Source organism: Gracilinanus agilis, chromosome 2 (genome assembly GCF_016433145.1).
Source record: "Gracilinanus agilis isolate LMUSP501 chromosome 2, AgileGrace, whole genome shotgun sequence".
In the NCBI taxonomy this organism is placed as follows: Eukaryota; Metazoa; Chordata; class Mammalia; order Didelphimorphia; family Didelphidae; genus Gracilinanus; species Gracilinanus agilis.
The window spans coordinates 44,518,912-44,534,042 of record NC_058131.1 but is presented as its reverse complement, the minus strand read 5'-3'; the positions used below and the strand labels follow the sequence as shown (position 1 = coordinate 44,534,042).

At 43.9% G+C, this 15,131-nt stretch overlaps 1 protein-coding gene across 4 annotated transcripts; it reads right to left on the bottom strand.

The window, feature by feature from the left end:
• Positions 1–763: 763 nt before the first annotated feature.
• On the bottom strand, positions 764–6,478 carry ATXN1L (ataxin 1 like). 4 transcript variants are annotated; one of them, XM_044660494.1, is made up of 4 exons: positions 6,376–6,478; positions 4,294–4,361; positions 3,859–4,020; positions 764–2,974 (listed from the first exon to the last, which is right to left on the bottom strand). In XM_044660494.1, the coding sequence occupies exon 4, from the start codon at positions 2,855–2,857 to the stop codon at positions 764–766; it is 2,094 nt and encodes a 697-aa protein (XP_044516429.1). In that variant the 5' UTR covers positions 2,858–2,974; positions 3,859–4,020; positions 4,294–4,361; positions 6,376–6,478. The 4 variants fall into 4 exon arrangements, with proteins under 4 accessions (XP_044516429.1, XP_044516430.1, XP_044516428.1 ...); XM_044660495.1 differs by having other exon boundaries at positions 3,859–3,956; XM_044660493.1 differs by lacking the exons at positions 4,294–4,361; positions 6,376–6,478 and having other exon boundaries at positions 764–2,977; positions 3,859–4,287.
• Positions 6,479–15,131: the final 8,653 nt, after the last annotated feature.

Genomic DNA, 15,131 nt, shown 5'->3' with positions numbered 1-15,131 from the left:
CAGCTCTCAGCCACAGTCTGGGTTCTTAGCAGTCCCTTCATTTTTTATTCTAGAGGTGCTCAAAGTTCTCTAGCCCTGAAAATCGCTGTATGCTTTATGACAAGAGAGTAAAAACGGATGGAGGGAAGAAGGCGCTGAGGCCTAAATACAAGCCTGTAGAGGAGACTGTGTTCCTTGCCCACAAACCCAAAGATGACCATCTGTAACAAAATTACCCTTTAAAGTGCACATCTCTCAAATGAAGGGCTCTGAGGTGGGAGCCCCTTATTCCAAAGAGGGGGATCTCCCCTTCCCCCACCCCCAAAAGAGAAAAGAAAAAACTCCAGACAGTTTAACTGCTGCTACTCTAAGCTGTGTGTGGATCATAGTTTTTGGCTCTTACTTTGTGGCTCGCCCTCTGCCCCCTGCTCCTGATGCTTGGACCACTCAAATGCAGGGGCTGGGCAAGGGGAAAGGAGCATGGGGAGGTTCCAGTGCTTGGGATGCTCCTTATCCCTCGTTGTTCTTCCCTCCTAGGTCTAAGCTGGCACCTCCCCCTTCTCCCCACCCTCACTTCCCAACCTAAGCATTTCCTGGAGCTATCCCAGAAGGATGCCAAGGGCTACTGAACATTAGACACCCTATGGCATGAGGATATCCTTCCTCCCCAAATTCCCATGGCTAAGAGAGTGGATTAACTACTCAGCGTGTGCAAATTCTCCACCTGCTCACGGTGAGACTTCACTCTGGACTAAAACTCCTGTCCTGGTATGGGGGAAAGAGTTCATTTTCCTGCATTTGAACGCCCTTCAATGGAGAGTTTCACCTCCTGTGGAATGAAAGAGGGGCGGAGCAGAGTGGCCCGTGCTTCCTCCCCCTGTACACTGTATCTTTGGAAGCCCGGTGCTGGCCAGCAAGACTGAGCACCAGGCTCAGGCTGGGAGGGCTCCATTGTGTGGGAGCTCTGGGCCGGTGCCCCTTCTCCTGAAGGCTGGCTCTTCCTGTCTTTGTCAGATGGCTCTCTGGATCCCAAGACTGTCCTCTCAGGCCTCTCTTGGGAGGGACCCAACTGGTCTGGGGATGGGAAGCCAGCCTGAGAAACCGAGTTATTGTTCAAGCTCTGTAAACTGATGGAGATACAAACATCTCCTACCTGTAGCCGGTGGCAAGGAAGAGAGAAGAGCTGTGCTGTCCGCCCAGGGCTACAGGAGGACCAGCCCTGGCCATACACAAAGAAAGGGTGTTCAGGGGGCACATCAATGCTTACTTTGCTCTGTTGCTCCCCGACCACAAAATGCAGCATTACAAAGCCAGGCCACTGGCTCTCCTGAATGTCAACCACGGTGCTAGAGTCAATCTTCAGGCCCCCACTCACCTCAGCACTGCGAACAAAGTCTTGGGTCTGTAGATCCTCAACCCGCTTCAGCTCTCCTGTGGCCAACTGGATGATGGCACCTTTCATGAAGTGAGAGGGCAAGTGAGAGGAGGTGCTGCTGGGTGGAGGGGTTGGCTCCTTATTTGGGAAAGTGGCTCGAACCTGCATATCCACACTCGATGTCACCAGTATTTCTGATCCCATGGACAGCAGGCCCTGCTCAGTACCAATGGGCACTAAATTGCCATTGGCTATCACCATTGCTTTGGGCAAAGGTCTATGTTTTGCCAGCTCTTGGGAAGACTGGGTATAGAGCCCATGGGCCTGGCTTTTCTCTGTCATTTCTACTGGATTTCTAACCAGCCCTCTCACTTCCCCCTGATGATCAGGAACGTGATGAGATAGATTAAGGGGGCTGGGCTCATCTTTCCTCTGAGTTGCCACCACTCGATAGTCCTGAGTCACTAAAGTTCCCACCACTCTCTGTACTTCTAGGTCAGTATCTGGAGTCCCTCGATGTGCCGGCAGTGCCACCTCCATCCGTGGGGTCTGAGAACCTGAAAACAACTGTCCATCCATCACACATTCTACTACTGGTCCTAGTCCCTGGCTGTTATCCTTGTTGCTGGAGGGGTCCATGGCTTCACTTTCTCGTCTTACCAGGCACCGTTCCATTTGTCTCTGTCCTCCATTGGAAGCAGTTACATCTGGAACAGACTGGACCTCATGCAGTACAGGGGTAGCATCTGGGCTTGCCCTTGTTGAAGGGATTTCATGTGTCGTATACCCAGTGGGAAGCCGAGACATCTGATAGTAAATAGGCACTCGGCCTGGGGTGAGGTCCACTGGCTGAGTGCCTGAGTGATGCTGCAGTTGACTTGGTGGAGAAGTGGCAGGAGGGACTTTGTTGAAAGAATGGACTGGAGATGTGGTCTGGGGGGGAGGAGTAGCCCCTTCTGCCAAGAGTGAGGCATATGGCACAAAGTGAGGAACATGAGAGGTTGTGAGGTTGGCAGAAGGTGAGAGCAGAGGACTAGGGAGAAAATTGGGAGGCATAGCATAGGGCATAGTGTAAGGAGATCCAATAAACTGCAGAGAAGTTGGGGGAAGCTGAGCATAATGGATGGGGGGATAGTGGATTCCTGGATGCTGAATCAGTGACGATGCTACATTGAAGGCAGAGGGCAGGGGGCTCATGTTCACCACAGGATGGAGGCCGGTGGAGGAAAATGTGGCTGGTGGCATGGCCACCTTGTACAGCATACCATATTGGTCCACTGTCAGACCAGTAATGGCCTCCACTCCATCACTACCAACACTCTGTCTTACTCCTGCCTGTGCCTGCCCAGTCACCACTACCCCCCGACACCAATCAGAGGAATCACTAGAGGGTGTGTGGTTGGTTGAGCAGCTGGTGGTCCTCCCCATATCCTCGCTGGTCACAGGGAGGTCTCGTTTCTTTGGTGGAAGGCATTCCTGACTCCTCTCATGAACAGGTTTCATATTGCTTTGTAGTATTCCCAGAGCCCGGAGGGGGTCGGCTTGCTTCTGGGGACATCAGAACAGACTTCTCTGTGATTTCCTTGTACCCCCTTCCACTGTTGACTGGGGCACTCACATCTGCTGGGGAACAAATCAAAGGCACAGAGAAATAACCTGGGGGTGGGCTCCACATGCAAACAATGGATTGGTTCACCAAGCAGAAGAAAGTAGTAAGGCTTGTGCCCAGAGAAGTCTGCTAGAGGAGAAAACTCAGATAAAGGGAACAAAGAGCAAGATCTGAGCATGGCAAGGAAACATGACAAAGGGACAGATAAATGCCAAGAGAGACTACCCCCACTGGCCTAGCCAGGACATACAGAAAACCACAAAGCATAAAAGAGCTAAGAGGAAAAGAATTAATTGATACATAAATAATCTGCAGGACAGTTTCTTTAGTCACATCTTTGATGATGACTGTTCACAGTTCTCAGATTCCCCTTCATTGGGGATTCAAACAACCAAATCTTTATGGATGATGCTCTTTCCTTAAATTTCTCTCCTATCTGCTATCATAGACTAATGTGTCATCTCCCTCTCTCAATTGTATGATCTCATCCTCACATCCTCTCCCTTCTCTTATTTGGTTTATGACTTCACCTATCCCCACCCCCAGCCTTGCTAAACTCTCTTGTCTTGTATCACTCACCTCACTGTCACTACTCCCTAGGTCTTCCAGCCTACTTCTCTCACTGTTGATTTTTCCCCCATCCAAAAAGTACCCAAGTTAACTTTCAAATGCCATCAACTTGGTTCTAAAAAACTGTCATTCCCCATTATGACTCAGAGTAACTCAAGCCCCCATATTCAGTAACTGGTTCCATATATAACTTATATTTGATGCTCTTCATTCTCAAAAGGTGGCCCAATCTGCCCTCTGGGATAAAAGACTCCCTAGTTACCTCAGGTAAGAGCAATTTCTCCCTTCCATTTGACGACCTCCCCCCTCAATTCTTGGTCAGTACCTGTTTTCTTGATTCTTTTCCCTTTCCTTTTTCTTCATGATGTTGTCAATGATTCCTTTTCCTTGGAACTTTCAAATATGTTTTTGTAAGTTCACTTCCTAAAATAGTAGTCCCCCTTTAGAATCACAGGCCCATTCTCATTTCATTGGACAGTGTAGTTCTCTAAAAAAAAAAAAAGCTTTCTCTTTTCCCTTTTTTCCTTAATCACCTTTCGCAAGCATTTTTCTGGCCATCATCAAATGGAATCCTTTTGGCCTAGAAGCCCAACTTATTAAATTTGCTACCTATTCCTTCCAATTAATCTTCAGCCTTCAGGATATCTTCTTGATGGATGAGGAGTTCTCCTATAGTATTAGGTTCTCTTCAGTTTCCCCATTCTTATACCCCAGATGTTATTCTGCAAGCAATCCAAAAAGATGCCCATTTTTTTATTACCTGAGCTTCCAGCAATGCTTCTGGGTAATTGTAATATGAAGCAGTCTCCTCCCGACTGGCTTGGTAGTCTGGAAAAAGGAAACAGGATAGGAGAAAAGAATGAATAGGACACTTTTATTTCTGTATCTTCCAAGAGCCATCGGAGATCAGGTAATAGGAGAGACAGAAAAAGTGAATTCTGAAAGGTCTTTGCTTTCTTAGTCTTAAATTCGAGAGCAAGTACAGCAATTAGACAGTACAGCAGCACAATCAGTTTTTTTAAAAAGTCATTTTTTAATCTTATGTGACTTAAGAGTGAGATTTACTCCTAAAACAAATCAGGAACCTAATTTAATCACCTTCTTGATTCCTTCTGCTCAGACCTTTTACTGTCCTCTCACAGTTTAAATTTGTATCCAGCACAAATACCCAGATGGATCCAGGAATAAATAGAAAAGCTTCTCTATGACAATTAAAAAGACAAGAAAGATCAATTTCATGGACTTCACCTTTGCCCTGAGATGTTGAAAGCTAAGGCATGGAGATCATTTAAATAAGAGAGGAACTAGGGAAAAGAACTATTAATATTTCTGGGACAGGAAAGGAGGTCAAGAGGGAGTCAAGTCACTCAAGAGGAAGCTTTATTAAGATTTCCAAACCCCCCCCCCAAAAAAATTGGACACCAACCAGTCAGCCAATATCATTTACTAAATGCCAGCTCTATACAAAACACAATATCAAGTGCTAAAGAAACAAAACACAGTGCCAATCCTCAAGGAATTTACAATCTACTAACTGGAGAAAGCCTAGAAGCACACACCCATTAGAGTATAAACACACCAATCTGAACAGGTCACAGATGCCAAATGCAGAAGGAAAAGAGGCTTGATACTACCAGAAGCTGCTGACTAATAGCACTACCTTTCCGTACATCCAAAACTATGAGTGGAAGAAATCCAAAAGAGGTGTCATCTTTAGTCCAAACTGTCCTAAAAACTGAAGGCTTGTACCATTACTCAAATCAAGAAGCAACATACAGAAGGCTATAAGACAGAACTTTTGTTGTTGTTTTATTTAAACTCTTTGATTCTGTCTTAAAATCAATACAGTTCCAAGGCAGAAGAAGCAGTAAGGACTAGCCTTACTAGTTAAGTGACTTGCCCAGAATCACACAGCTAGGAAGTGTCTAAGGGCACATTTGAACCCAAGATCTCCAGTAAGACAGAATTCTTAAGGGCTAAGAGGATAAAAAGGCAATGCAAATTCCTGGTCACAAAATATGAATTTCTTATTGGACACAGTCCTGAATGCCCTTTCTATTCTTTAGTCCCAGCAACAGAAAAGCTGTTCGTTCTGGCTCATTCAACAATTCTGTGTTCACTTATAGTCCCAGCTTCTGTGTCACACGGGGTCTATCCATACCCCTCAGGCTTGGAAGCATCCAAGAAAACTCACTCCACCCACCTTTTTGACCCTGAGTGCTGAGCAAAGTGCGGAATATTGCAAGGATGAAGGATGCGACAGGATGTGCTGAACAACAGCAGGAGCCAAGTCAAAGCACCAGGTCAGAGTGACTTATCTGACTCCCTCCGATACGGATGGATCATTGATCGGAATCGAAAATAAGTGCTTTACTGAACAGCCTGATTGGGGTGTCGCTCTGGAAGAAGCAGCTCCAGATGCGAGCGGAGGTGAAGGGGAGAACAGCCCGGGGGGGGGGCCTGCTCACCCCAAAGGGAAGAGCTGGGTCCCGGTCTCCCGAGCAGCACTGCCGGTACTCAGCCGCCGGCGTTCCCTGTCGGAGGCCGGGCCGGGGTCCCGGAGTCGGAAGCCTGCTGCACCCCAAGGGCCCTTCAGCGGGGCCCCAGGTTCAGAGACGATGGGGGGGATGGGTTAAAATTTCCGGAGGAGGGAAAGACACAAGAGGAACCTAAAGGTCTGGCGCCCGCTTCCTCGTTTGGGGGTCACAGGGCGGGGCGGAGGGGCCGAGGGGTCAGCGAGGGGGGGCGCCTCCCGCCCAGGGGCAGCCGGAGCCGGCCCCCCCCCAACCCCAAGCCCCGGCCTGGGCTGGAGCAGAGCCCGCGGGGCTGCGGCCAGACTCACCGGCCCATCTCACGGCGCTTTCTCGGCTCCTCCCGCTGGTGTCAGGGCCGTGGCCTGAGGAGCCGCTGCCGCCGCCATCCCCGGCCCCGGAGCCGCCCCACACCCAGCGCCCAGCGCCCCCAGCCTGGCGCTTGGAGATGGCGTCACTGCATCCTGCCCCCAGCGCCAGAAGATGGCGTCACAGCAGCGGGAGGGGGTGGGGCCGCGGAGAGGAGCGCTCTGCCAGCTGGCCAGCCCGACTACAGCGGCGGCAGCTGCAGCGGGGCGGCGGCGCCCAGTTCGGATCACGTGGCCAGGGGCTCCGCCTCTCTTCCCCCCAGGTGACCCTGACCTCGCACTGACCCCACCCCTTACCGTGGAGCGGCGGGAGAGCACGTGTACCCTAGCCGGGCCATCCTAGATCCTTTGTTTGGTAGACCCCGGACCCCCTCGGCTCCTGGCCCAGCGTGTGGGGTTATATCTATACCTCCAAACCTGGGAGCAATTATCAAATCAATTATGCGTTCCTTCTGGATGGGCGGGGTCTTCATCTCTAGGAAAACACCTGTAGGCCCCTCCCCTGTATGAGTGGATTTCCTCAAGGGCGGTTCTTGGCATGGAGTAAATAGGAAATAAATGTTATCCGTCCGACCTTCCCCCCACTCATTCATTTCAGACTGCCCAAGAAGGCTCATCCTCATTTAGTGGACAGAACGCTACTGAGCTTGCAGGCCAGGACATGCATTCAAATTCCACCTTAGCACTTGCACTCCCCAAGTCTATATACATTTATGACACAAAACTCTCTAGCTTTACTCCCCTAACCAGAACTTGAACTTCCCAAATTGCTTTCCCACACCACAGCTGACCATTTAAAGAGTTCTAAATCCGGCCTCAGACACTTCCCAGCTGTGTGACCCTGGGCAAGACACTTGACCCCCATTGCCCACCCTTACCAACCTTCCACTTAGAAGCCAATACAAAGAAGTTAAGGGTTAAAAAAAAAAATAAAGAGTTCTAGCTGCAAACCTGAGAGAATGGGTTTGTAGGACTGTTAATCATGAGCCCCCACTGCTGTGTTCCCTCTTTACTATCACACAGTGGATACCATTAGCTTTTTTAAAAAGTACAAATACAGGAAGAATAATTGGTAATAACCTCCAAAGCCTGAGGGTTACAGTCTCCTACCAATATCAAAGATGATAGGAAGAATGGGTTCAAACTTAAAGTCCATAGGAGAGACAGAGACAGAGACAGAGACAGAGACAGAGACAGAGACAGAGACAGAGACAGACAGAGAGAGAGGCAAAATGTAGCAAAAGGATAAGTGCTACTCCTGGCCTTAAAAGTTCTTTTCCCCTTTTGTGGATCCCTCTTAAAGTTCCCCTTAAGTCTAGCTCTCCCCAAAGATCAGGGTCTTTCTAGAGTCCAAGTCAATACTTCTCTCTGCCATGATATAGGTCATGCTCCCTAATGCTGATACCATTCTCCAGTGGCTTCTCTTTCCACATCTGTCTGCCATGTCCACTATTATGGACCACTCCTGCTCTAAAGGGCACAGCTACTGCTCCCTTTCTTCTGGAACTGCTGATGGAACTTTTTTTTTAAATCCTTATCTTCTGTCTTAAAATTAATATTAAATATTGTTTCTAAGGCAGAAGAGTGTAAAGGCTAGGCAATTGGAGTTAAATGACTTGCCTAGGATCACACAGCTAGGAAGTGTCTGATTTCAGATTTGAACCCAAGTCCTCCTGATTTTAAGCCTAGCACTCTCTCTTTTCTGAGTCACCTAGCTGCCTATCCTGATGGGCCTTCTAATAGGACTTCTAGATTGCTTAATCTTATAAGCTCTTTCTTACTAAATCTTACTATTTCATCTCAAAGTATTCATTTTCCTAAAATCAAGAAAGAATAATGACCAAGCAATAGAGGAAGCCATATGCTCACAGCTGCCATGGACAGGTAGGAGAAAAATCTTCCCCTACTTGACTCTAGTTAACTATTCCAAGTAGTCTCTTGCAGCAGCAAAGGAAAAGGGAGATGAAAGTATACCCACCGAATTTCAGTTCAGTTTTCAGTTCTTCTAGATAACTAGATGACTTTTCATCATCACTCAGCAGAAGCCCCTCAGTCATACACATAGCCAGAAAGTAAGTTCCATTGGTTTCTTGGACTGAAACCCCTGCGATCAATTGTATTGATAACAGATGGGAAATAGCTTCATAGGCTCTAGGAACTATTCCACATAAAACAATTCGTCTATGTTAAAAGCAAAGAGGGTTTGCAATTTGTGCACCAATGAAATTACAGGTCCTTGATGTATATTCAAGTGTACATAGTAGTTCACAGAACCTCAGAACAAAAAGGGAACTCAGAGCTTCAATTGGCCAACCCTTACTGGAATAGGAGTGATATCTCTGGTAAGGGATTTATCAATACAGCCCATTCTACTTTTGGAAAACTTTCTCTGTAAGGAAAATTTTCCTTCAAACATTCAATAGTTTTTTTAATGACTACTATGTACAAAGCACCACATTCAAGTCCCTGCATTCAAATTGCTTATATCCTATTTGAGGAATATGATATGTACAAAGTAATCTCAAATGTGAAAAATGCTAATAATTGGTGGGGAGGGAAGGGAGCAATTAAGATTTTTGAGATGGCCAGATCTGTGTTTTAGGAATATTAACTTGGCAGCTGTTTGGAGAATGGATTGGAGAGGGGAGAAAATAGGTTGGGCAACCAATTAGAAAGCTATTATAATAGTCTAACAGCTGTGAGTAGAGAAAAGGAGGGGGATGAGACATATCATACATAGACAATGTTCTACAAGGCTTAGCAATTGATTGGATATGAAGAATGAAGGAGAAGAAAGAATAAGAGTGACTCTAAGATTAAAAACTTGGATGACTAGAAGGATGGGCAGAGACAGTTTTTTTTCTATAGTGTTTGTAACCTAGAACCTAGCGAGCACATAATGCAGCTTAAAAGCTGGCTGATGGGACAGCTAGATGGCTCAGTGGGTAGAGAGTCAGGCCTGGAGACAGGAGGTCCTGGATTCAAATATGATCTCAGGAACTTCCTAGCTGTGTGACCTTGTGCAAATCACTTAAGACCAATTGCATATTCCTTACTGCTCTTCTGCCTTGGAACCAAAACTCAGATTTTAAAACAGAAGGTAAGAATTTAAAAAAATAAAACTTGCTGAATTGTATTACATTGAATTAAGTTGCTGATTGAGTATCATTAACAGGAACAGGAGAGTGTGAAAGAGGAATGTATATGGAGGGAGATATAATGAATTCTATTTTGGGCTTGAGTTTGAAATTTTAAAAGAAAGCATAGATTTGGAGGGTTTTTTTGGCCTGAGAGGGAAGAACCACAAGCAAAAAGGTAAATTGAGGCATAACATCAGGAAAATCTTCTTAACAACTAAGGCTGCTGACAAGTGACAGATACCCATCTGAAGAGGTAGTGGGTTCCCCCTTTTTGGAAGTCTGCTGGATAATCAATTGTGAAGCTTGTTTTAATGAGAATTCATTTCTGGAATAAATTGAACTAAAATTCAGGAGTTATTAAATTTTTTTGAGTCATTGATCCTTTTGGCCTCTCTGATAAAATTTATGGACCACTTCTCAGAATAATGTTTTAAAATACATAAAATAGAATATGTAGGATTATAAAGGAACTGAACCAATTATTGCAAAATATTTTTTAAAACCCTTACTTTTGGTCCCAGTGATAATTCTGACAGAAGGGCAACAACTAGATGAAAAGGAGTTAAGTGACTTCCCCATGGTCACACAACTAGGAAGTATCTGAGGCCAGATTTAAACCCAGGTCCTCTGTACTTCAGACACTCTTAGGCACTCTATCCACTGAGACACCAAGCTGCCCTGATCAACATATTTCTTAAAAATAAGTTTACAAATGCTAAGTTAAGAACTCTTGATTAGATGATCACCGAGGTTCCTTTCTACTTCCAGATTCTGTGATTATAAGATGTCTGTGGGATATCCAGGCAGGAGATGCCCAGCAAATAGCTGGTAATGCAGGAATAGAATTCAGGAGAGAGGGAGAGCCCTAATGGAGGGCTGAATGAGAGAATATAAGAATGCAGAGGGAGAAGAGAAGGTCCTGGATAGAGTCTTTAGAGATGTCCCCATTAATGGGTACAAAAAGGATAACAATATAGCAAAGGAGACTGTGGAGTGGTCCAAGGAAAAAGTTCTCAGGAGAAGGGAGTGCTTAGTATGGTAGTTAAAAAAATAAGGTTGGAAACCAGAATGCAAGGGAATAAAAAGTAAATGGAGAGTAAGGATATGTGAATAACAGGAATGAAGACCCCTTCTAGGAGTTGATTAGTAAAGGAAGACAAGATTTAGGAATAGAACTTGAAGGAATAACATTAAATGAAGGATTTTGAAAGATGGAGGAGATGTGACCATATTTATCAGTAGTAATAAAGGGGAAAAGAATTATTCATTTCTTTTGCGTCTATCCTCTGGGGCCAAACAAATATATCTAGCCCTTCTTCCAAACCTCAAGCTAAATATGTCCAAAATAGAGCTTATTAAATCTCTCCCCACATCCATCCATTCTCAAAGCTTCCCTGTTTCTGTTAATGGCACCATCATCAAAGAGTTGGTGTGTGAGAATGAGATAACATATGTAAAGCTCTTTGAAAATCTTTTAGTGCTATAAGGTTGGAATCCTTTTGTGCCTGCTTTTAAAAATAGCTTATGGTATTGGAATTCATTGTTCTTTTAATGTTTGGTAGAATCTGGCTGTAAATCCATTGAATCCTGGAAAATTTAAATGGTAGCTATTATTATTATTATTAAAAGGAGAAATTGAGAAAAAGAGAGAATAATTGAGGAGGCTTAGAGCCTCCTTAGCTTAGAGCACCTTACCACTCCTTGGTCTGCTCACCATGGTATACCCCTTTACAAGTCCTACCTCCCAATCTCCCACTGGTGAATTCCTTGTTGACATCCTATTTTGTGAAGGAGGCTAAGCCAGATTGCCTGCATTCTCCCAACCCTATTCCTGCCTTCTAGACTTCAAAATCATGTCTCCACACTGGATACCTTCATCCTTTCTCCTGATTTTCAGCTCCTTTATATTTATATCCCCAGAACTTAGCTCAGTGCCTAGAACATAGTAGGCATTTAATAAATGCTAGTTTCCTTCCAGACAGTCAGTCACTCAATACATATGTATTAAGTATTTATTATGTGCCAGGTATTGTGCTGAGCTCTTGGGAACACAAGAAAGGCAAAAGACAATCCCTGCCCTCAAGGAATTTACAATCTAATGGAGGAAACAACATGCAAATTAATATATATAAAAATAAGTTATATATAGGAGGGAAAGACTTCATTTCCTCCTCCTTCTCTCCTATCCCTTTCTCTCCTTGTCATCTTCCTTCTCACTCCTTTCTTTCATCTCTTCCTACTTCCTTTCTACCTTTCCTTCTTACCTTCCTTCTCTTCTCCCTTTCTCCCCCTTTCCCTCTTCCTTCCTTCCTTTCTTGCTTCATCTATACTAAGAACATCTACTTCCTACTCTGAATTTCTTAATTGTCATATGTTATGGCCTTTTCTCAAACCTCATTCTTATTGACTTCATAATATTTGACCCTGTTGACGAACCCTCTCTTCCTAGACACTCTCTAGATTTTTGTGATGCTGCTCTCGCCTTTATTGGTTCTTCATATCATGCTCATTAACTGTAGATATTCTTCATGGTTCTGTCCAACACTCTCTTCTCTTTTCCCTCTATACTATTTCACTTGGTGATGTCATTAGTTTCCAAAGGTTCTGTTATCATCTTACTATAGTGTAATGATAATTTGCACAGCAATATGGAAAGCAAAATGATGGACAGTTACCTGATTAGAACATAGAATGAACTGAGCCTGGCAGGAGGTGGCATGTGCCAGGACAGTTGAGACTTAGGTATATAAGGAAGGATTTGAACTGAGAGATCGATCTTAGCCTAAGATTGGGTTTTGGGGAAGTGGGAGATTGTGGCGAGGGTAGACCATAGGCCAACTTGAATTACCAGCAACCTGCACCAACCAATTTCACAGTCCCAGATCCTGTGTTACCCTTATATTGAATAACCTGATCCTGATTTAATCACCAAGAAGAAACAACAAATAACAAAGAAACCTGATTTAGGTTGAAATCAGTCTGGCCTAGCCAGCAACTGGCAACTGGCAACTGACAAGCCTGACTATCATCAATTCAAATACCACCATTATCATCAATAGCTTAGTTTTAAGGATTTCCTATTTCCCTCCTCCCCAATCATTACCCTGCTTCCTGCCTAAGCCTGTTAACATTAAATTTTCAAACTTACCTAGATTTGATATCATCTTCATCTTAGGGCTTAGTGATTATATCCTTGGGACATTTGAGGGAAAGGAGAATAGTATCAGTTAGAGTAAAATATAATTCACAGTCAAGTTAGCGTTATCCTATCTAGGCCAGAATAGTCAGTTAGAAGTAGTTGTACAATTCTAATCACAGATTCTTCATTTGGCTGGCTATTCTGGGACACTGTTATATCTGAAGTTGGGTTCAGCAGATTCACAACAACTATTTCTGTGGGGTCCTTTGTGTTTCACTATCACAACTTAAGTGTTACACTCAGGTATCACCCACACACTCAGCTTCAGCTCCTCTTAACACCAGGATCATTATAACAACAGATGATTCCCAGATCTATATATTGTGTGAATTTAATATGAATTATACCCCCTTATTCCATTTGAAAATTCATTCTTGGTTGATATTAGTCCTACCCTTTGAGTGGAAACACACATGTACTGTGGGAGGACTCCAGAGGTCTTCAGGGCTACCTGGCATGCTGATATGGCATCCTGGCATATGGAAGGGGCTAGAGGAAGTCCCCATGCAACAAGTGGCATGTCTAGAAGTCAAGACTCAGACCAGGACTGAGGTTAATCCTATCCAATCAGAGAGCCCCAGGAGAAGTGGCAAAAATTGGCTTTATAAGGGAAGGACACAGGAAGCCCTGACTCTCTCTTGCTAGATTCAGCTGCCTCTCTTTCCTTTGTCTGGACCATTTGTTTAGCCATCTGCTTAAATTGATGCAGCCATCCCACTTGGAGCTTCAGCTGGGGAAGTGTGGAAATGGTTTTTAGTTAGGTACAGCCAGGTGATTATATGATCTCTCTCTCTCTCTCTCACCTTTACTAATAATTATAAATTAATATATTCTCCAGAGAATTTTTATCATAAAAGTATAACTAGTGCTAGGCTTTCTCTCGATATAGAGTCCTATATCACCAACTGCCTTTTGGACATTTTGAACTGGATATACAGTAAATATCTCAAATTCAACATGTTCAAAAATGTAACTATCTTTTCCCCCAAAGCCTTCTTCTCTTCCAAAATTCCCCATCACCACACAGAGTACTGTCATTCATCTAATCAACTAGACTTATAACCTCAGCATTATCCTTTACTCTTCACTCTCACCCTACTTATACATCTAATCCATTGCCAAATCAAATATTTCTTGAATATATCACCTTCTCTCCACTCACAAAGTCACCATCATAGCTCAGGCTCTCATCATCTCTCATCCCAACTATTACAATAGCGTTCAAATTGGTTTCTCTGCCAAATGTTTCTCCTCTTTCCTATTGATCCTACATTTACATGTCAAGGTAGCTTGTTCTTCAAGTATAGATCTACTTATGTCTCCTCTTCTCCCCTACTCAATAAATTCCAGTAGTTTCTTATAATCTCCCAGACAAAATGCTCTTATTTTGAAAATCCTTTACAATCTGGCTCCTTGCTGCTTTTTCAGTTTTCTTATACTTTATCCCCCCTGTCCCCAACACACACACACACACACACACACACACACACACACACACACACACAGAGTAATCCAGGTATATTGGCCTAATTGCTTATTCTCACATATTTTTTTGTGTCATTCACTGACTGTCTCCCAAGCTTAGAATGCTTTCCAGACTTACCTCTTCTTATTGGCTCTGGTTTCCTTCAAGATTCAGTTCACACCCTATCTTTTGCAGGAAACTGTTCTCTGTCCATCAGATGCTGCTGCTTCCCCTTTCAAATGATCTATTATTCACTTTCTAGTTAACTTGTCTTTACCTGGTTATATACATTTTGTTTCTCCCCCTTAGAATATGAGTTCCTTCAGGGTATGAGCTGTTTTGACCTTTCTTTGGATTTGCAGTGCTTAGCATAGTTCTTGGTACACAGTAAGAGCTAAATAAATGCTTCTTAATTGATTTACTAGTTCCTCTAATCTTCTACCCTTTCTCATTTAGAAGTCTGGGCCTGAACAGAACAAACCTATTTCATCTTTCAAATATTTGATGAGCTTGTCAATATTCTCCAGAAAATGTGGCAACTGAAAACAGTGAGGTAGCTAGATGGTATAGAATGCTTGCTGGACCTGAATTTCAATCCTACCTCAGATGGTATTACCTATGTGACCTTTTTAAGGGGCATCTATCCTCCCAGTTTCAGTTTCCTGATCTCTAAAATGGGAATAATTATAGCAACTGTCTCAAAGGTTCATTATAAGGATCAGAGGTGATGTGTGTGTGTATATATATATGTATATATATATTTTTGCAAATCTTCCAGAAGAATATTACTCCTCACTATTGTTATTATTATCTCCTGAATTCTGGACAATTTGCCCATCCTGATGAAGCCCAAGACTGATTAGGTTTTTTAGCATGTCACTCTAATATTGCATAT

What these genes read in the sequence shown, in the direction of transcription:
- ATXN1L (XM_044660494.1), bottom strand. Translation starts at nt 2,857, where the DNA reads ATGAAACCTGTTCATGAGAGGAGTCAGGAATGCCTTCCACCAAAGAAA.